Below are 22,714 nucleotides of genomic sequence, written 5' to 3'. Positions count from 1 at the left end.
CTGTTATAATTGAAACTTGAAAAACATTTTTCAATTAGAGTATGTTCTGAAAAGTTCCTTAAAAAGTTTAAAATAAAGGTAAGATTTTCAGTCTGGTAACATTTTTTTAACTACCGTAGAAAAGCAAATACACACAATATGATAATCGTTATTTTTCATGCCATGGTATACTGTGAAACCGGTATACTGCGGCAAGCCTGCACACCACAATAAACTGATGCTCTGCTGGATTAAGAGTCTTTTCATTCAATTATAGAATTCGAAAAACCTCCACACCCAAATTAAACTTTTTTTTTTGTTTGATGGATATGGAAGATTAATGTCGGACCTTTTAACTTCCAGCTCCCTCACCTGTTGGCAGTGATAAAGGAAGTTCTGCTGAAGATTGTTGCTGCAAAACCCAGACAGTCTCTATTAATCACACTGTTTAATGCATTCCATTTCCCAAATACTGTCTGTTGGCTCCCTTTTTGAGTGTGGAGGTGTGAAACCCAGCCTTTGTCCCGACTGTTGCTAAGCTAACGGGGGCAAGCCCTAAGTGGGCTGTGGAACGCGTGGCATGGTGGTGCTTATCGCCTCTAGGCCCGTTGGTATGTTAAGAATGTGACCCAAGAGAGAGCGAGCGAGCCACACAGACAGAGTGATAGAAAGAGAGAGATGCTGCCCTCTCAAACATGACTGGCCTGATAAACATGAACCCCATTAGGATGAATAACACCACTGGGTATTTTGCTCTTTTGCAGCTGTGTTGATGCATTAAAAATGCTTTGAGTTCTTTGATTTTCAGTTATGAGTGGTGACGAGAATTGTGGACGTATATTGTAATGAGATTTCTGGATTCTTCTGGTGTGAATAGTCTCTTTGGTATTTGGAATGTAAACGAATAAAAGGCCCTCTGGGACTGAAAGAGAAACCTCTGAATGACTAACACCCCCTCCTCTCGCTTTCTCTTTTTCTCTCTGTCGCTCCAGTGTAAGACCTTGGAGCTGAAGCTGGAAGAGAAGCGGGTCTTCACTGAGTACGAGCAGGTGCCCAAAAAGAGGGCAGACTGTGTTCTCACCACAGCAACTCTGCCCGAAAACACAGAGCGCAACCGTTTCCGTGACGTTGTTCCATATGAAGAGAATCGAGTCGAGCTTGTGCCAAACAAGGAGAACAACACGGGCTACATCAATGCCTCGCATATCAAGGTGCGCTTGAGGGATCAAGGGTAAAAGTGTAAAAAGGAATTTTAGGGCTGATTATAGCACCTCCCTTTCTGTAATCCAGACCTTTATTGAATTTATGCTTTCACTGCGATCCCCTTTACACTTTGCATTGAAATGCGTATTAGGTGAGCGGATTGCAACCGGATAGTGCTTGACTTGAAAATGTACCAAAATTGCATTGAGGACAGGTTGTGATACGGTTGGCCAAGCTACTTTCAGAGGTGGTCAGAGAAGCATTAAAACCACATGAACACAAGTGTACAGAAGGATATACTCCAAAGGACAGATTCAAGACAAGACTGAGTGGCTGCTTCAGTTTGGTCTGATGAAAGTATACAAGGGAAAGTTGGAAGACCATTTCACAACAGTGCCATTTAAGCAGCGAAGACTAAAAAAAAAATGCTGGAGAACAGCTACGATCGTTGAAGTTAGGCACCTTTCCCACTGGACAAAACCCCCACAAATACCTGCTAAAATCTGGCTTTTGTGGTTAATGAGAGAGCTTAGATCGGCAGTCACTCCCTGGATAAATTACTCTGCAGTAGTCATTGGTTTGCAGGGAGGGTTACACGTGCACATAAAAAAAAAGGGGGAAATAGAAATACACTTTTTGTTAGATAACATACAACATTGGATGTTTTCTATGTCAACATGACAGCCTGGATTTTTAAGACTGAGACTGAATAATCTTTTAGTTTTCAGTTTGAACCAGCATAGAGAAAAATCATTATACTGTCTGGTTATTAAACAGTCAAATTAAGTTAAAGAATATTTCACAAAGTGTTTTACAAGTTTCAAGTTTATGTGTTTGGCTCAGCTTCACCACAGTTAGTCTCAAAGTGCTTTGCAACACCCACATCATGCACCACAAATTAAAACGCAGAGCATAAACTCGACACATTCAGCTCTCTGCTCGTCTTTGTTGTGGTCATTCCTAAGCAGCGAACGGCTCGCAGAAACGGATGAAAGGCAGCTGCTGAAGGCTGTTTAGACCTTTAAGCTCACAGAGCTCGTGGAATTCCCAAAGAATGCAGTCCAAACTCCAAACCCTCTTAAGTCAACCTGAGCTGCTCTCACTAGCCCCTCTATTCATGCTTAGTTGCAAACAGTGTGTGCGCACAAGCTTGTGTGTATGCATGAGTTTGCATTTCACCAAAGCGGCACTGAATCGCGGCCTATCACGGTGTAACCCTCTTACTCCCCTCCGTCATTTAAGGTAGCTGCCACAGAACAAAAGACCTTGTTTATTCCCATCCATCTCTTAATACAGTGTTTACAGTCACGAGGTGGCCTGAGGAATTAGCTGGGACATGCTCATTATGTAATGGCACTCTGTGGTTGGAGTGTAAGGAAGATGGGAAGCTTTTCAGGGCTGTGTGCAGCCTTGTGATTATTAATGAGGGAAAGCAAAAGAAGGAACAGGGGATGATAGTTTTATAAATGAGATAAAAGACCTAAACTGTGGCCAAATTTCATGTAAATACTGCTCTCCAGTGGTGGATGAGATTATTGTCAATGTTTGTAAGTAAGAGGTTTAAGGGATAGTTGGGATTTTTTTGATATAGGATCGTCTGAAGCACTCATCTATAGACATTGAATTACAAACAGTAGATTTCAGTCAGCACGTCCCCAGTTTGGAGAAGCAAGTTGGAGTCATGGAAGACATCGAAGCTAAAAAAATCTACTACTGTCGAGGGGTAGCAACAAATCAAATTTTAGCCACTTAAAAAAAATCCCATTTATAATATTTTCGCTGCTTTACCCTAATGTCAGACAATGATTTCCATATAGAAAATAAATCAGTTATATTTCTTTTCTTCAGAGCCAGACTGCAGTGAGAACAACTGTGGTTTAACATTGCTTAACACAGGAGCTGCTGGTTTACTGCTGCCTCGATTGGAAGTTTGTTTGTGTTTTTGGGTGACTTTGGCATTTATAAGGGTTAGTTCAAATTCCCCAAAGTTGCACAATAACACTAACTAACTGATAGTAGCAGTGGTAGACCAGCATTTCCCATTTCCAGCATGCAAAAAACACAGTTTTTGTCAGTGGAGTCCGGTGGCTTTGAAGAGAACCCAGATGGGCAACTGAAGCCGTTAACAGCTTTCCTGCCAAAACAGGCTGTCAGACAAAAAGGTAAAATGTTGAAAATACTCTCAACGTAGCATGTGTATGTTTTTTTAGGTGGCTGAAATAGGTGTTGTTGACCTCTATCCACAGCAGTACATCACTTAGCTTCTGTGTCGGACTCCAGCCTTCTTCTCCAAACTGCCTGACATCGGCTGTAGTTAACACACTGACTATGAATAAGAACCTCATACAACCTCACTTCAAATAATCCAAATCATCCCTTTAACATTAAGTATCTTTTAAATTGTGAGTTGTTTTTTGTAAGCAAAATACAATTTTTTAACCCATATGTCGGAGCATTACAGTGTGCACTGCAGTCACTGTAATCTCAATGTGCGCTAATTGATAATATGTGTGTGTTTTCCCAGGTGATGATCAGAGGGGAGGAGTGGCACTACATTGCCACCCAGGGCCCGCTAGCCAACACCTGTGCCGACTTCTGGCAGATGGTCTGGGAGCAAGGGGTCAACGTCATCGCCATGGTTACTGCCGAGGAGGTACTCACACACATATGCGCCCACATGGCACACGCAGATGTGGATATTTTTCAGCGGCCGACAGCTGGCGTCTGTCTGCGTGTATGAGAAATAGGATGACAGTGAGTTTGTGTGTGTGTGTGTGTGTGTGTGTGTGTGTTACTGTGTCTTTGTGTTTATGTCTAAGTATCCTCATCCTCCAATCTTCACCCTCTGTTCCATCCAGGAGGGTGGCAGGTCCAAGAGTCACCGCTACTGGCCCAAACTGGGCTCCAAGCACAACTCGGCCACTCACGGCAAGTTCAAGGTGACCACCAAATTCCGCACCGACTCAGGCTGCTACGCCACCACGGGGTTGAAGGTCAAACACCTTCTGTCTGGCCAGGAGAGGACGGTGTGGCACCTGCAGTACACTGACTGGCCTGAGCAGGGCTGTCCTGAATATGTCCAGGGATTCCTCTGTGAGTGTCACACATGAACAGGAAGTGATGTATCAGTCGCTGTCATAATTTACTTTCTAATTGAAGGAATAGCTGGACATTTTGTGAAATATGCTCACTCACTTTCGTGCAGAGTGTTAGACAAGATATCAAACTTGTGTCTGTACAATATAAATATAAACTCAAAGCCAGCAGGCAGTTAGTCTAGCGGAGCATGAAGACTGGGAGCAGGGGGTAAATTTAGCCTGACTCTTCTACCAGAACCGCTCAGGTAACAACTTAACATGTTAACAGGGCCTCAACCCTCACTAGGGGTCACCAAAGCTTCACAGAGTGGCTCTTGGCCCTCTTGATTTTAAGGGGTGTGAGAAAAATATACAGTAGGCCTATATCTCACAGTGTTCCCACAGTCATGGAAAACCTGAAAAAGTCATAGAATTTCCCAGTCTTATTTTCCAGGCCTGGAAAAGTCATGGAATTAATAAAAATCATTCCAAGTTTGGAAAAGTCATCTAATGTTGTTGTGTATAATGATTGTTACAGTATTATAGGGATAGGAATCACCACAGACCCCACGATACGATACAATCACAATAAATAAGTCATGATACAATATTATTGCAATTTTAAACTTGTGGCAATGTGCTCAGTTTTGTGACAACATATGATGATGTGAAATATATTGCCGTTCATTACTTTTTTTTAGCTGCAAATGAACTTTTTTTAAGATAGAGGTTTCGACTTCAGTCATTTTATTGCAGTAAAATGTATCCAGTGGACTAAAAAGCAATTGATTTTATTATTCTATAAGGCTAACAAAGGTATAATTTGTATATGTAATATTAATATTTTAGATTTAAAAATTGATACTTGCCATTTATGTCGTGAATAGTTCCACGCTAAAATATCTCTGCTGTATCAACTTTTCCTCCACTTGTAACATAACCTTCATCATAATCATCAAGACAGTAGAAACTTTTTTCTGTGACTGTCAATTATGCTCTAATATGCAACAATGATTTGTTGACTATCACATATGTTTCCTTATTTTCTCCCTGTGTTCAGGCTCCTCCTTCATGCATGACAGGCAGCAGATGAAATCACATTTGAGTGGAGTTTAAACTGATAAGTTTGAAAAACAGCAGGCAAATGCTGCAAGACATTTATTTTTTATTATTATGAGTCCATAAATCACAGAAAAGTTTGGAAATCTGGTCCATGAAAATAAGTGGGAGTATGTCATTAATTTCTGTGAGGAAAACTAAACAGTATAGTTTAGATTATTATTCAAGACATCAATTTAAAAACGAAGTCACAGGATAAGCACATGGTGAAAAGAAATAATACAAGTGAGCAGCAAAATCAGTTATCCACACTCATAAATTCTCTCTTCAGCCTTTGTCTGACCTTTGTCTCCTTCTTTTTCCCTGCAGCCTACCTGGAGGAGATCCAGTCTGTGAGGAGACACACCAACTCCATGCTGGACACGTCAAAGAGCCTCAATCCGCCTGTGGTGGTTCACTGTAGTGCAGGCGTGGGTCGCACCGGAGTGGTCATCCTCACTGAGCTCATGATCAGCTGCCTGGAGCACAATGAGGTTGGTGGACTCCAAATTCAAAAATCTGTCCGGGGTTTTAATTATGTTTTTGTTCTTTTTAGGATTACAACTTTTCTTTGACAGTTTGTATGGGAAAAACTTTGTAGGAAAAATGTACACGAAGGTCTTTTATTTTTGAATAGATGTTGCTCATGATTTGACTCATAAGAGGATGCAGACCAAACAATGAATAATAACAATAAATACACTTTGTTATGCAAACCTGGGGCCTCATTACAGAAACTTCCTAAATCTGAAATCCTATCTTATTTCAGTTCAGGATGACACGTATGATTTTTGTTTTTACAGAAATATGTTTCCTAACTGCATTTAGGAAAGAATCCTTTCTTATCTTAGGATAAGCTTTTAGCTGTTACAGAACCGTCTTAACTTAGTCAGGAATCTTAAGTTAGGATGGTCCTAAATCTAGGATAACTGCCAGAAATGGCAGCAGCATTGTTGTTTGGTGTGTAGGGCAATGATAATAAAGATGGAGAACAACATGAGCACCGAAAAATACACTTATCATTAAAAGGCCACTCAAACTGTATGATGATGCTTAAAATGTGCTGGACCATTATAAAATTAAAAATTAAAAGAGGTCTGAGATAGGATGAAACACAGCCACGAGTTTAGAAATTTCTTCTGTAATACGAAAACAGTTTGTTTACTGTCTTTTAAGCTTAAGATAGGACAAGCAGTTAGGATATATTTCTGTAATGAGGCCCTCAGAAAATCGAGGTAAGATACACTTATTATTTCACTCAGTGAATCAGATATGTAGCAGGAGAGGAGGCAGGTTCAGGACTTACAATGTAACTGCGTCTTTTTCTAACCAACACACACAGAGCCTTTTTACTGCACAGAGTAATATAGCCCAACAGAATCAGTTTTACAGTTTACATGCCTAAAGGATTGTCTCTTACTTTATGCATTTTCTTTGTTTTGTTCTTGTACTTTCAATTCCATGTTTTTTTTTTCCTTCCCATCAGCCTGTGGAGGTTCCCACCATGTTGTCAGGCTTGAGGCAGCAGAGGATGCTGATGGTGCAGACCATTTCCCAGTATAAGTTTGTCTACCAGGTCCTAATCAAGTTCCTCAAGAACTCCCGTCTTATCTGATCTGGGGATCCTGACCTTTGACCTAATACAACGTAGCAGAATGGCACCAGATAACGACGACGGTACTTAAAATTAGCACGAGGACTGTGCATCAGATACAGTGTGACTGATAGCTGGTTGGAAGCAGGAACAGAGATTTGTTTTCTATGTGGCAGTTTATGGTGGATTTTCAAACAAACTCACCTCAAGGGAGAGAAGGTTTTGTGTAGGCCTGTATAGAAACTGACAAACAATTCTCCCAATCAGTGTATGTAGTTCATTTTTCCCGATTTTAATTCTTGGACCTTCTGTTTGGAGAATGCTTATCGAGTGTTTTCCCTCTGCAGGTTTCTGCCTACGTGTCCTTTGTGGTCACGAGAACAAATATCTTGAGAAATCTCACTTTTAGTTTGGAAAGATTGCCTGCGGCATTTCTCATTCATTATCTAGCCATGATTAGAAATGGCACTATGCTGCATGAACAGTAGGTGGCAGCAGTATTATTACTATTTTCTTTACTCTGAAAGAGTTTGCCAAACAAAAGTATTCTTTAAATCACTGTGCTAAAATATTCCTTTTATTTTTAACAGAGTATTGATTAATACAGCAAATATTTACTTCAACATTGTAACAATGTTTTTTTTTATTTATTTCTATCAAGATTGTTTGAGCATTGACAAGCGTGTTGATCTTTTTATTTTTCATCTTTGAACTCGTCTTAATTTTTTTACTATATTTTTCCAAAAGCCTTCCTTTGTCAATGCCAAAAGGATCACTCCCATTTTCCTTGATGCATCTCCTTTAAGATCCTCCTCCACATGCAAACACACACGCACACACACAAAGTACATTTTTATAGTTACTTTTTTTTAAAATTAGCAGTAGACAGACTGCTTCTTTTCACAGTTTCGGTTCCTTCAAACTGATTCATGTAAATGGATCAGACCCAAGAGTTTTAATAGTTTTTGCAACATGTGGTGTAAGTTTCTCCGTGACACTTCATTATAGTACACACACGTTTGACAGCTGGTGCTGCCCGCCCCACAAAACTCTCCAATGCATTTCCAGCCATCGTGTATAACTTTACATTAATAACGATAAAATATTCATTTGAATGAATGAGACTGACCTACAATCTGATGTTCTTTGAGTGAATTAGACATCCTAGTTACCTCTGCAGACCTAAGCTGCATTCATGTAGTGTTAGAATAATCTGAAAAATGTGTTTCCGATCATAAATCATAGCTGTTTAAAGGCTCTGAGCAATAACATCTAACTCATCTTCATTGTGCCGTCTGTGTCGTTTCGACATCACAACTTAAAGCTCATGGACACACTGAAGTCGAAAGAACAACTGTTTGAGGAGCATGTGAATGTGTTGTTGGCTGACGGAAGTCGTTTCCTGAATCAAGGACTTACGAACACATACCGAAGACCAAAAAAAGTCGCTCTAAGAGATTAATTTCTTCTTTTTTGCTCATCACTATCTTCAACCACAGCTCCTTGCGATCAAATTTGTCTTATAACATTTCCTACTTAAAAGCATTTCAAAAGTAAAACAAAAAATTGTTAAAATTTAAAATCCAATGAATTGGATTTAATTTTTAAAATGTAATTCCACAGTTTTCAATCCATTGTGTCCGTATACAGCAAATACACTGTGTCATTGTGCCTTAGTAATCAGTATTTAATAGTTTGTTTTGTCATTAAGAACAACTTTTTCAAAACATTTACCTAACTCTCAGGTAAAATTTGACAGTAGGAGATTTATTTTTGAGGGATAATAATATAACAGTAACCTGGCTGACTTTGCCAAAAAAACAAAAAAGGCAGCCGTTAGAACTAATCTGATCCAAACTCACGTGATTCGAAGTCGCCATGTTCCTGGATCCTGTTTATAAAATTACACTCTGAAGAATTTTCTTTTATATGTTAACGTTAAATATACTTTTTATTTTTCGTGATGCAAAGCCAGCCGTGTCCAAAGTAACTTTGTACATAATGGGCATGTGAGAAAAGATTTCTACAATTGTTTTATATAGTTCCTTTTTTTGACTTGGTACCCTAAAAATACCGCAAATTAATAAACTATGCATGCGTTTTTATATTTCAATGTATATATTCTCAAATAAGTATAAGCTTTATGCTCTCTCGACATATAAGTGTTTTGTTGCACTTCTGTTGTCTCTGTGACAGTATTTCCGTACACGGCATTCCACTGTTTGTTTATATTTAATTTTCCCCTAATTTTTTTTTCCTTTTGGCAAAACTCCCAAATACCTTTCAAAGTATGTGTACATATGTTTTGTATATGCGTTTTCAGTGCATCAAGTCTTTTGTTTTTCTCTCCCCAGACATGTATGAAGCTGTCGTACTTGCTTATTATGCAATAAAGCCTTATTTTCTTTAAGACTGTGACCACAAATTCATTTATTTTTTAATTGTTTTCCTTCAGCTGTTAACAATGTGTGTGTGTGTGTGTGTTGGAGAGGGTTTCTCTCGCAAACAAGGTGCTAAATGCAAACACAGTACTCTGTAGCAGCCCTCTACCGTGACTCGGACACATTCTGCAGCTTTAATAGGGCCCTTGTGGTGAAGCAGCTGTCCTGATTGGCTGACAGGGATTTAGCTGCATTGACGCCCCTACACACAAATGTAAACAACTGCACTCTGAGGGATGAAAGGTCCAGCTGACGCGTCAGTCGCAAGCCAAAACAAAACAGGAAATCATTAACAGTTAAGAATGTAATTCTTTAAGACCTAATGGTCACAATGGGTAAAAAGAACTGGTCACATTTTCAGATTTTATAACTAAACTTTAAATTCATGCTTGGTACAAAAGTATCCAACATTCAACAAACTTGATGATTTCTTGCAAACATAACACTCAGAAGTTCATTATCCAGAAATTAAAAAATAATTAGATTGCATAAAACAACCCTACCGTGTACCTTGTATAAAAACATGAACGCTCTCTATTTTTGCCTCTCTTAACAAAAAGAGTAGAAAGTGCCTTCAGTTTTGTAAAGCTCCCAGCCACAGAAGTATATGCAGTCTCTACGGATCCACCGTGTTACTCGTGTTACTTCTTAACTTTCTCCTCAATTCTGTGTCATCTCTTTGCGCAGCTCTGTCATGTAGAAGTGATCCTTCCCATGAGCCACCTCCATTATGGCCATTGCCTGCGTACACAAAAAACAATATAATTTGAAAATATTTGCAGAATGTACGTGATTTCTACATCAGGGTATATCAAACCTTTTTTGAAAACAACTGAAATGTGTGTGAAGAACTGAAAACTGCCATATAATGCTTGGTCAAATTTGTGATCATTTCCTATTGCTTGATTACACAGTTTCCTATTCAAATTTCTGACTAAATTCAATTGAGTCAAAGCAATCGATTAAAAAAAACAAAAACATACATTACATGTAGTGCTATTTATTGGTCTAGATTGTGTTAGTGTGAGAGGCCAAGTGTTGGAGATATCGTCCATAGAAATGTCTGCCTTCTCTCCAATTTGAGAAAAAGACTTCTGTTGTTAAATTAAAATGCATTTTGTCCCCCCAAAGTTTTTGGTATCGGTACTAAATGTAAGAGAAATATTTCATGATACCCAGTCCTAATGTTTTTTGCACATGATTGTAACAGTATGTACGTTTGTTTATTAAATGTGCTGTGAAGTTTTATTGTATTTGAGTATGAAAGTCTGTAAAAAGTCTGCAGGTCATTTTACCTTCTTGAGAGCGCTGATGCCCACTGACTTCCTATCTAGTCCCATGTACAGTCTGCCCAACTTCAGGTACATGGAGGACACATTCAAAGAGTATGGTGGATACAGTTTGCTGCATTGGAACAAGAAAACATGCTGGTTACACTTCAGCAGGTAAATATGCAAGGTTATATATTGCATTATTATCACAAGAAGACCCCTAATATCTTTCTAAAATCCTGTCTTCTTCCTAAACTGTTCACAGTAAGGAAAGTAATTGTTGAAACATAAAATATCCTGACATTTTATTCCCAGTATGTGCAAACTCATAACACAACGTAACTTTACGATTCCCAAAGTGCAATAAGCAGTGGTTACTTTCATGTGGTGGCAGTGAAGGGATGCTGTAACATTTTCAGGGTTCATTGTTTGTCATTACATGTAATGTTTGAGGATCTTCTCTCCGTATCTGATTGCTCCGTCTGGATCTTCCATGTAGAGACAAACCCCCATGGCCTGGTACATCATGTGGAGCATGTAAACATTGGCGTCATCAAAGATGGCTCCCATCTCCTCCAAGCTCTGTTCACACATCTCCAGCAGCTCACTAGGGGGTGCCACAGAGTCAAGGACTGCGTCAACACAAGATGAGTTTCGACTTAAGCTTCAAATGGCTCCTGATTGTTTTAACAGATGTTTTAGGGTCTTGAAAGCTACTTTGCTGAAGATTTATGAATGAGAAAGCACTGAACGTACCTGCAGTATTTGTAAATTAAATTAATATTGGAGATAATTTCTACAACACAATACAGTTATTGACATTATTTGGTGACAGTAAAGGATATTTCTTATTTGTTTAAGGGCCCGGAACTCCTTGATGGTTTTCCTGGCGTAGCGCACCATGTTGCTGATCACGTGCGGCTCAATGGGATCACTCTGCTTACGAACTTTCAACTTTGCCTTGTCCTGGAAGTGAAGAAAGGACACCGAGCACGACAGTCAGCTGCTGACAGTTTTTTTTTACAACTTGAAAAACAATGTAAGTTGTTTGATTTTATGATTTGCTCTTTTTTCACATGGCACTTGTTGTGGTGTCTCACCTTTGATTTGGTTTTACATTCCTGGCAATCACAGGTGAAGTAGTAAGAATCTCTCAGCAAGCTGTTGCGGTCATCTGTTGGATAGAGGAGGTCTATGTAGCTGATGAGCACCTAAAGGTAGAAATAAAACACAGCACGTTATAATCCTAAATTATGCACACTTTCCTTCCTTAACATCTCTCCTCTTGTGTGAATGTTTTGATTTGTTGCCAGATAACTCAACTACAAGTTAGAGGCTTGAAATTGAACCCAGACTCTTTCTCTACACTTAACTTGATGTCCCACTCTGCTCATGCCAAAGTCTTTCAGTAACACAATCTCACTAGGTCATAATATCAAGTCTCCTTTTACATTTTTAAGACACTGTCTCATCCCTTTTATTTAATCCAACTGCCTGTTTTAAGACAGAGAACAAAACTACATCCTATCAAGTTTGTTTCAAGATTTAGAGGAAACATTTGACACAGTTTAGACATTTGTCAAAAGTTGCTTCTACATCACCTTTTGTTGGATTAAACAAGCAACAAGCAACATATATTGGTTAATTACTGCACTTAAAAGGTCCTGGTAGACCTTTGGTAGCTGTTTTCTCCTCTTTCTAGTCTCTATGCTTAGCCAAGTCAATAATTTCTAGTTCGTAGCTGCATATTTAATCGACAGGAGAATATCATCCAACTCTGCAAAAAAGTGAACAAGTTTAACCAAAATGTTTAACTATTCATTTAAACTTTCGGTGGCAGAAAACAATCAAAATACAACAATATCTCTCTTAGACATTATTCAAAGTTGATAAATTCATATAAGTGGAAGATGAAAAGGAAGTAAATATAAGATATTTACTACTCTTTATCAGATTAAAAGTAGTTTTGTGAATCTTCTTCGTTTGGCTAATCTACCAAAATCAGCTGAATCAGTCTCACACACTCTTGTAATAACAACACAGGTTAAAAAAAAAAAAAAGTCTGAGCCCAACCCCCTCTAATGGCAGCTGTTCCATTTCCTCACTTCATCTCCAGGCTTCATGTTCTGCACTGCCCGAACCTCAGCAGACGTCCCGTTATATGTGACTATGACGCTGGGAAGACAGCTGTGGTTTATCAGTGCAATGCTGAGGAGGGAGAGACAAGAAAGAAAAGAAACAAATAAGAGCAGAAGCAGAGAGAAAGATGTCAACTTATTATTATTATTATTATTATTATCGACACAACAGTGACCTAACTTTATTTTAAGTGGCATTACCACTATGCTGCAGCTGCACTTACAAGGAGGTCATGAGTGTCCCTGACATATGTTAGCGGCCTTGCTGTTATTTGGGTGGCAGGCTGAAAATAGTTTAAAAAGACGCTCACAGAGCAAATTCATATTCCCACAGCCAGTTCTAAAACTTTACAGCCTCACCAACAACAGGGAGCCAGTTTTACCACCAAATGACCACCTGCAGAAGAAAAGTCGTCTTGCCGGGAATTGACAACCGGGCCTCTTTGGATATCTGTTACAGGCTGCTCTGAATACTGACCTTTAAAACATGAACAAAGAAATGCTGCTATTGGCATTCAGCATTTATGGCTGTCCTCCAGTATGTTTATTTCAAGAGCAACGACTGGATACCAAATCCAGCGACCATGTCCCAAAATAAAATGAAGGAGCTGACACATATCCAAAGAAGCCACTGCGAGAGAAAAAACTAACACACTGAGAAACAGTGAAGAAGCTATGTAACGATGGGGCGAATGCACTGTGTAATATTCTGTTGGTTAACGTTTATATGAATGCATGTGAGTTTTCGCTCTTACTCTGGATAGACTGCAGTACCCATTTGGGACAGTTCGTCATCCTCTATAGTGAAACCATTACAGGCAACCTGTTGGAAAAAAAAACAATTCATATACATATTACCTATCTTTTGCCTGTTTTACATCAATGTTTTTATAATTTGCTGGGCTGTCTAGTTGAAAAGTCAGTTAAAAAAAAGGCAGAATTTAAAACACATTCTCTGTCCAGAGCCCCTCCCACCCAGTAACCAGGGTAATATACACTGGTTTCATAAAGTATCCATCTTTCCCATACACTGAATTATTTAATGTTAATTCACTACAGAGTTGCCTGCAGCTCATTCACTCAGCCCCTCCTTGCCGCTCACTATGTTTTTCAGACTGCAAATGAGAAAAAAAATTAGCTAACTAGCCGCCCTGCAGTTTTTCCAACTCGCTCGCAATGACATTTGCATGGAACATCACATGCGATCATAGAGTGCATTTAGTAATTTTATACCTATAACTATTGTTATATGACGTGCTATTGTTACCACTATTGCCGTTGCATCTCTGCCCTTCTCTCTTTCACTTTCCTTTTTGTCATTTTTGTAATTTAATTATTATTTACAACATCTATTGCACGTCTGTCCGTCCTGGAAGAGGGATCGCTCCTCAGTCGCTCTTCTTGAGGTTTCTACCATTTTTTCCTCCCGTAACAGGGTTTTTTTGGGGGAGTTTTTCCTAAGACGATGTGAGGGTCTAAGGACAGAGGGATGCCGTATGCTATAAAGCCCTCTGAGGCAAACTGTGTTTTGTGACCATGGGCTTTATAAATAAAACTGACTTAACTTGACTTGGGTCCCCCAATGCCAGGGGTCCCTTTGGGCTAATGACCAGCATGAGCACTGGGTCTAACTTGTGTAACGGCAGCAACAGATAGTTTGCTGATTCAGCAGGGAGTTGGGGCTGCTGATTTGGGGTCTGTCTCTGCAGCTGCTGCCCGCTCTCCTGCTAGTGAGATCTGTAGCAGCAGGAGGTGAGGCCGAACACATTCTGTGATTCGAGGCTCTACCTAAAGTTAGCTAAATAATTGGAATTTTAAGCCGCAGCCGTGAGCCTTTCACTCGTGTTACCAGAAGGCTAAACTATTATCAACATTTATTTTTTCTATCTCTGATACGCTTTTCTGATATTGGTACATTGTATTCTGTTTATTGTCTCTTTTAGACTCCCTTTTTTATAAGTCCGTCATCCCTTTTTGAATTGCTTTGCAATGTAGGTAGTTGTCAATGCTGGAATAGCAACTTTTTCAGCAGGACTCTCCACTATTGAATCAGGCTTTTACCAAAGGAACATGCTTGCATATCTGCATTTGTCCTTGTAGAACGGCCAATAGAAACACCCTCTTTCTGAAATAACTTGTGATTGGCCAAAGACTTCTGTCACTGTCTAGTTTTTCTAAACCCTGAAAACAGCCGAGAGGAGATCCACAAGTCTGGTGCATTATCTTAGTCCATTCGAATTACAACATGCTCAAAGTTTATTTGGGGATTTTTGCACAATAATGCCAAAAGGAAACTGCCTACTTCAGTTAAACTGCAGTGGTTGATAGGAAATCATGGACATGCAATTTATTAGTATTACAAAATCTATGCTTGTCTGATAAGGACAGCAATGAAAAGATATTATTAGCATGATTCATTCGCATGTACGTGTGTAGTACCTGGGAGAGGAGTGTGACAAGGTCTTTATGGTCGGGCAACTCCAAATGTTTGGAGAAAAAACGATGCAGTCCGGCAATGTCTGTCTCATTCATCTCTCTTTTGTCGTTATCAATGTCCTCCACATCTGTTACAGAAAGAAGGATAGACATTCTTATCGATTCATTTTATTTTTTTTAACTGAAATTACCTCAGGAAGCATGCATACTCTCTCACAGAATTCATTTTAGACTATGATAAAACACTACATTCCTATCACACAAAGCAAATGACCAGTCAAGTAAATCATGTTAAGTTCCTTTGATGATCAGGTTTATATACATTTTCATCAAGTCACGTCTGTTGATTTCTACCAACTGTAAACAGGATGAAGATCTCTCCATTCATCATCACTCTCACCATTTCAGAGCAGGAACACACTGGCAGTTTGTAGTGTGTGTATGACATGGTGACAGACTGTGTATGTGTGTGTGTGTGTGTGTGTGTGTTTCTTGTTCATGATCTGTAACATTAGAGTCAATTTATCTTCTCATATCAGACACTCACACCTACTCAGCAGTGCAAAGGAAAGCTGAACTTTTCCCCCCCAGACACAGAGACACATGAGACAGTCGCACGCAGAATGGGCTCACTAAGAAAACTGTTTTTAACAGCTGACATTGCCATGCTCTTCTTTAAGGTATTAGTTACAGGGTTTCATGAGTGCAATTAAAGGGACAGTTAACCCTCAAATTAAAAGTACATATTTTCCCACCGGCCTGTAGTGCTATTTATCATTCTAGATAGTTTTGGTGTGAGTGTTGGAGATACTGGCTGTAGAGATGTCTGCCTTTTCTCCAATATAATACAACTAGATGGCACTGGGCTTGTGGTGCTCAAAGCTTCAAAATAATACATTTGATCAACTAAACAACTTTTCTTTGCAGAAATCACGCCACAGTTAATTAAGATAATCCACAGATCTTGTGAGCAGTATCATAGAAACTATATTCCCTCTACCGAACTACAACCTGCCAACGGTATAACCATGCAGAAGGAAGTGTGCTCCCACTGCTAGCTCAACTAGCACCTCTAAGTTATCTAACACGACAGTTCAGCCGAGGTGAACGCCATCAGTGTTTATCTCTCATGCTGTCACGAGCACGAACCTTTCGTCCATGAGTAGATGCACGCTTCTTTCTGTGCAGTGATTCGGTTGGCAGCTGTAGTTCAGTGGAAATAAATATTCCCTGCATGAAAGTGCTTACAACAATGTCTGTCAGTTATCTAGAGTATTTGGGTCATGTTTTCTGGAAAGACACATTGTTGTTGAGTTTTTCAAATGTTTTTTTTTTTGGCACTTTAAGTGCCATAAGCTGAGTCGCATCTAGCTCAGCGCTACATTGGAGATAAAGCAGACATCTCGACCGCTGATAAATCCAACAATTAGCAGCTCACACTGAAAAAAATCTAGATTGATAAATAGCTTTAAAGGTTCTAAGAAAAATGTGTATTTTTGTTTTTGGAGTTAACTTTACCTTTAATTGCAATGTGATACCCTGTAACTAATACTAGTGTTGTGGAAGTAGCCTCAAGCAGAGACGAGGAGGCAAAAGAGGTCTGGTAAGCGTACCTATTACTAACTCCACACCTTCAGAATTTTTTTAATTTCCAAACTAATTTTCCTCATCCCCAACTGATGCTGACTCAAGTGACATCCCACAAGGCATTTATCAGATTTTCCACAGCTCCCTCTAAAACTGCAAAATTCACCATACAACTATTTTTGCATATGAAGTAGTACTCCATAACACCTGTTAGCAGACTTGATGTCTTCTTTCTTTGTGTGATTAATTCTCACACAATTAATTTTTATGTTATTTATTCATCATGCTGCTGGTGTGTAAAGGCCTTTACATGTGTTTAAGAGTTCCCCTTAAACAGCCTAGATTTGGTTTTTATGCCACATATACCATCATAGGCTGCTGTATATATTTATGCAATATTCTTTTAAGTCGGAAAATATTAATAAATATAACTGAACCTAAACTATGAATTCTCTTAATACGACTAACTCGACCCAACACCTTTTACAGACACTCATGCAGTCAACACTGTGTGTTAGTCTAAAGTACTCCTGCTTTCCATTCAAGTTGTTACACTTGTTATGCTGTCTAATGGCTGTTCGACCCACATCTATAGGATATATATAGATGTGGCCATGGGTGTTTCTCTCAGCCTAATCTGAATGGGCTGTGCTGTTTTAAGAGGGCTATCTAGAAACACTAAGGACTGAAGTACAGGCTCAGAATCTCTGAACACCTTGTACTAAATCTGACACTTTCCAAATCATGCATGTGTGTTAAAGGATCCATTACTCACGTGACTGGATCTCTCCTATGAGTAAGATCCTCTCAGAAGCACATCTTTCTTTCTGTGTTTTCTGAGAAAAAACAAGCATGATAAACAGGAATGACCCTAATGAACCACAGATTCATGCCGGAAAACACTCCAAAAGCACGTGGTGTCTTGTAATCGCTTCTTGCCAACCTTCTTGGCGAGGATCCGAGCCGCCAGGCGGGATGTCTCTGACGGGCACCATTTCTCTCCGAATGCAGTCATGGCAGAGCACTCTAGCTTGTGCATGGCCCAGTCCCCTCTCTACACACAAACACACACAAATATTATAACAGAACACAAAAGAGCATCCCTGTAGTTGAGAGCCGATTCTGTTGTGAGCATTTACAGTAGAGCCAGCTATTTTCAGTTTTGGTCCCACAACAACAAAAGGCCTAACAGTTGGTGTATTTAGCCCCTGAGCTACACTACCAGCTGAGGCATTAAGCAGCATGATGGGATGAGACTCCACACTGTGTTAATCTAATGTTACCCTCACCCCTTCTCGTGCAAGCTGACCCATTCATTGACTGCTCGATCCCCCTCTCTGATTTCAGTTAATAGTAGCATATGGCTTTATTATGCTCTTTACACGCACAGTGACGACCCCAGAATTTTTTTATAAGGGGCCAGTAGTCTTTCGGCTAATTGAACACGATTTCAATGCAAGAGTTAAGGAATACCGGTATACTTTGGTTTCTTATTTTGCAGTTAATTTTACTAATTATCTGATGTGCATAGACTTATATCGGTACAGTTAACATTTTGAGTTCCACAGGAATTCTGTTTTAATGAGTTTTATGTCTCTATACATGTTCGGCGATTCATTGATCTTCTAGTAGGCTGTTTGTCCTTTACCTTAAAAAACATACAGTCAGTGATGTGATGTAATTAAGTAATAATACTTTGTTAAAGCACTTAAGTATTTTTAGGAGTTTCTGTACCTTAGTTGAGTTTTTATATTTCTGTCAACTTTTACTTTTACTTCACTACATTTCCTAAACAAAATGTATACTTTTACTCCACTACATTCCTTCCACACATTTTAGTTACTTAGGCTACTACCAAATAGGAGAGGAAGGAAGAATGAATACAGTTATCAATAAAGTGACTTTAACATTGTTAAAACATTTGAGGATTGTTAACAATTAGAACGCAGATCAAATTACCCACATAAATGCATACTCATAGCTCAGGAGGTTTTTGAGTAAAAAAACTAAAAATTGTTACAAATGCCCCCAGTCTCCCCTACATTGCTAGCCTGAAGTGGAAAATTTCCCATTTTTAGCTGTTTCCCACCTGGCATTTTGCATTGCAGTAGAAGGCATTCTTGCATTTCCCACATCTTGCCAAGCCCTTTTTCCTATGAATGACAAAAACAGGATGTATTAGCTTATGGATAGCAGAAGCATATGTTTAAAAAATTACTGAAAGATCCTCACACATCTTTAAATACCTTACTTCCCCAAACACACAAACAAACAACAAAACACTCAAATGTCATCAAAAGTCAGTGGATTCAAACCTGCACACAAAACATCATTCTGCAGATAACACACTTTGATGCAGTGAATGAACCTGTATGTGGATATGTAACTGCTTGAGTGTGTAAGCCTGTGCACGGGCAAGTGTCTGCATGGACATTCAAAAATCCTGCTCCATAACTCAGAGGCAAGAAGCAGCAGTTGCTGTTGGCCCATCGTAACTGATAGCAATGAAGAGCTTTAAAACGTTCTGTGGTATTAATAGAGCTGACGGTATAACGGACCAGCTGTCTTTTACCACTTTGAAAAGTAAAGCGGTCCAAAAGTCCACCAATTTAATTTTGAGACACTTACTGTCGGTAGCCAGGCCAAGCTGCTTTGTGTTGAGTGAACATGACAAGTGCAGGTGCAACCCAAACAGTTGCTATAGGAAGTCACAGCTAGAGTGTGGATTGAGGTAAGCCTAAGGTCAGAGGCAGAGTTACAGCAGTTTACAATAGAAACAAAATGCATTTGATGCATTTCTAACTTCTACTTTTTGCAGCCCAGGTGCCAACAGAAAATGTTGGCATTGTATGTTTTTTGCAAACCACAAATACATTATATCGTGGGTGTTTTGTAGCAAACTGTTGATGTGTGTCCATTGGCTTTTTAGGCTCTAGACATGGGTGTTTTTGTAGCAGCCTGTCTGTGTTTTTCCAGTGGCTTCTTAGGCCCCAAATGTGGGAGCTATATAGCCACCAATTAGTGTGTTTTCAGTGGCTTTTAGGCTCCAAACGGGGGTGTTGTGTATCAACCAATTGTGTGTTTTCATTGGATTTTGAGCTCCAAGCATAGGTGGTTTGTAGTGACTTGTCTGTGTTTTTGAAACCTGGCACACCTTTTCATAATACAATATAAATTAATCTTTTGGAAGCTTAATAGAATAATAAAATATATTGCTTGTTTTTAGTCCATTTGACACCATTTGCTGCTTTAGAGTGACATGAACTGACTGAAACTTAATCTTATGAGATAAAACATCTGTTGACAAAGTATTCCCTAAGGGACATAATTTTCAGTTAAAAAAGTAATAAATTGCAATATATTTTATTGCAATATTCAACATACTGCAACACGTTTAAAATCACTATAATATTGTATCGTGACCAAAGTATCATGATAATATTGTATTGTGTGGTGTCTAGTGATTATTAACCATAATTGACTGGTATATATAGTAAATGTTTAATAAAAACAATAAGCTGCCTGCAGCTGTGGTTTATAGTGATTTTAGAACAGCTGTTGTGTGGCAGGCCACATAACACCTTCTTAGATGTAAACCAGGGCCTCACCCAGCTTATTACTTAATACTATAACACATGACGTACTGTACTGTTCCACATGCAGGCAAGCAAACACAATCAAGATAAGATAAACCTTTAGGCCTATTCATCCCTTGATTACCTAACTTAATGTTTACTCCATAAACAATAAAATAATACATGCCTGCAAAATAGATCACTAGAGATAATATTTGCATTGTAAAGCTCTCTCACTAATCACAGCTAAAGAGTTGAAGGACACTGTATTATGGAGCTTATTCACGATGCCACTAAGGTGACAAAATCTTTGCTCACGTTCACCATTTATATACTCCAACAATGTGTCGGAGAAGGCATGTAGACATTCGGAACAGGATATACATGAACCAGATAACCAAAATAGATGGAGTGACATTTTCATGACAGAGAGCTTCCAAGGATGTGTGTGTGTGTGTGTGTGTGTGTGTGTGTGTGTGTTGGTCAATAGGATGAATTCAGGTAACGTGGGAAACTTTTTGGTATATGCCTAAAAAGACTTAAAAACGGTTAACTTAGTTAAGTGGTGTTTTCATATTTTTTTAAATTTTAGGCCTTATTAAAATTTTCATAAAGGAATGACCTGTGAATACACTTTTGTTTAGAAGCTACACGCTTTCAAACATACCAGGACCCCTGTCTCATTCATGCCGCATGTGGGACAGTGACATCAAACTTTTTTTTTTTTTTATCAAAACAAAGCATTATTTTTACCTAATTTTTTGTGTGTGTATCAACCAATGTCTAAACCAATTCACACACTACCTTTTTAAAGGAAATAATAATAATAAAAAATTTAGTTTAGTGAAGCTGGACAAAACAGGTGAGAACAAATAAGGCAAGACAGAGCTCAATGCAATGAGTGATATAACAGGTTTGTAAACAGCAAAAAGATGAACAAGCAAGTGCAACATAGAAGAGGGAGGGGGAAATAAACAAATAAAATAAAGTAATACTCGGAAATAAAAAAAAATAAAAACACCCTCATAGCACGCGGAAATAAAAAAAAAACATACCCCGTCGTCGCTAAACTTACCCGGTGAAGCAGAACTCACAGTAGCAGCCTCTCTCCTTCACTGACAGCACAAAAGAGTACGCCGGGCTGGAAAACAGCAGCTCTCCAAGCTTAAAGGCTCTAGTAACGCGCAGACCTCGCCCTTTACCGGGACTGTCAAACCTCTCGACTCCCTCTATGCTGCCCGTCATCGTGACTCCCTCGTGTTGCCACCAAAATGACCCTGTACTCACCAGGACCCGGTGTCTCAGTGGGATGTGGCACCTCACTCAGCTCCACGCGTTGAGGCGTCGCCAGCCCAATAATAGTTCATAGTGGCATCCAGAGACACAGAATGAGACCGGTTGCAGTTTTATACGAACTAAGATAACATTTTAAAAGTTTTAATTGTGACAGACACAACTTTTCTTTTATTTTAGCACCTAATTATTGATTTAAGGAGCCTAATAGAGTGATTTTAAACAGCGGCGTGTCCAGACGTCTATTTTACTGGGGGTGTCCATGTAGGGCACTGACTTTTACCCACGAGCCCACGAGCCCACGAGCACTGCTGCGGGCGCACACACGGCGTAGCTTTAACTGACCATTTTTGTCTCTACTACCCATATCTACTTTAACTACTAACACTGTAGTGTCTTATATCCATGTTTAAAGATAAAATAAAAGATAAAATACCTATCAGTCACTGCACTACAGAGTGACACCACACAAATAAAAGCATTCATGCTTTAATAAATAAGTTGTTCCTCCAAAAGTAAACATAGAATACCATTTATTAAGTACCAACAAAATTGAAGTGCCAAAACCCCCATAAATAAGCCAGTATGAATAAACCTTTTTACAACTATATCATTATATTTGTATGTAAAAAAAAAAAAACAGCCAGTTTAGACACTACTCAGGCACATTACTGCCTCAGGTATATGGCTAAGTTGCACCTATAAACCAAAAAATATTTTTACTTGTCAAACAGTTCAAACTGAATGGGCATATAGCCAATCATTACATGGCCCGAACCACCCCAGACCATTACAGAGATTAGCGCTTAGACATGCTATAATGTGATGTTTTTATTACATTTCTAATGACATACTATACTACTCCACTATGGTATTTTTGTTGATATTCTATGTGAAGGAGTTTTACTCTCGATTGCTGCAAATAGAAAAAAACTCTCACCCTCACAGGCTGAGCGCTATGTTCAGTTCAATAAACAGCAAATGAGTGAATGTCCACACAGAATTTAGAATTTTAAGTTCAA

At 39.0% G+C, this 22,714-nt stretch overlaps 2 protein-coding genes across 2 annotated transcripts in view; one reads left to right on the top strand and one right to left on the bottom strand.

The window, feature by feature from the left end:
- LOC121955187 (tyrosine-protein phosphatase non-receptor type 14-like) overlaps positions 1–9,361 on the top strand; it is a 52,800-nt gene extending 43,439 nt beyond the window's left edge. Inside the window, exons 16-20 of the mRNA XM_042503032.1 lie at positions 972–1,190; positions 3,707–3,835; positions 4,041–4,275; positions 5,688–5,851; positions 6,844–9,361. Of these exons, the coding sequence (XP_042358966.1) occupies positions 972–1,190; positions 3,707–3,835; positions 4,041–4,275; positions 5,688–5,851; positions 6,844–6,972 (876 nt within the window). The 3' untranslated portion in view covers positions 6,973–9,361. The remainder of the gene's footprint in view (positions 1–971; positions 1,191–3,706; positions 3,836–4,040; positions 4,276–5,687; positions 5,852–6,843) is intronic.
- On the bottom strand, positions 8,833–22,100 carry smyd2b (SET and MYND domain containing 2b). The gene is made up of 12 exons (XM_042503033.1): positions 21,475–22,100; positions 18,914–18,977; positions 17,768–17,878; positions 17,600–17,660; positions 15,241–15,365; positions 13,557–13,624; positions 12,769–12,871; positions 11,764–11,874; positions 11,509–11,629; positions 11,103–11,277; positions 10,688–10,796; positions 8,833–10,133 (listed from the first exon to the last, which is right to left on the bottom strand). The coding sequence occupies exons 1-12, from the start codon at positions 21,642–21,644 to the stop codon at positions 10,053–10,055; spliced, it is 1,299 nt and encodes a 432-aa protein (XP_042358967.1). The 5' UTR covers positions 21,645–22,100; the 3' UTR covers positions 8,833–10,052.
- Positions 22,101–22,714: the final 614 nt, after the last annotated feature.

Source organism: Plectropomus leopardus, chromosome 16, assembly GCF_008729295.1.
Source record: "Plectropomus leopardus isolate mb chromosome 16, YSFRI_Pleo_2.0, whole genome shotgun sequence".
Lineage (NCBI taxonomy): Eukaryota > Metazoa > Chordata > Actinopteri > Perciformes > Serranidae > Plectropomus > Plectropomus leopardus.
Note: the sequence above shows the minus strand (reverse complement) of the source record. Positions and strands in the feature narration are given on the sequence as shown.

Coding starts and splice junctions, on each gene's coding strand:
- smyd2b (XM_042503033.1), bottom strand. CDS start 21,644: ATGACGGGCAGCATAGAGGGAGTCGAGAGGTTTGACAGTCCCGGTAAA. Junction 12,872..13,556: donor GGTACTGCAGTCTATCCAGA/GTAAGAGCGAAA, acceptor CTCCCTCCTCAG/CATTGCACTGATAAACCACA. Junction 11,875..12,768: donor ACATGAAGCCTGGAGATGAA/GTGAGGAAATGG, acceptor TTCTACCTTTAG/GTGCTCATCAGCTACATAGA.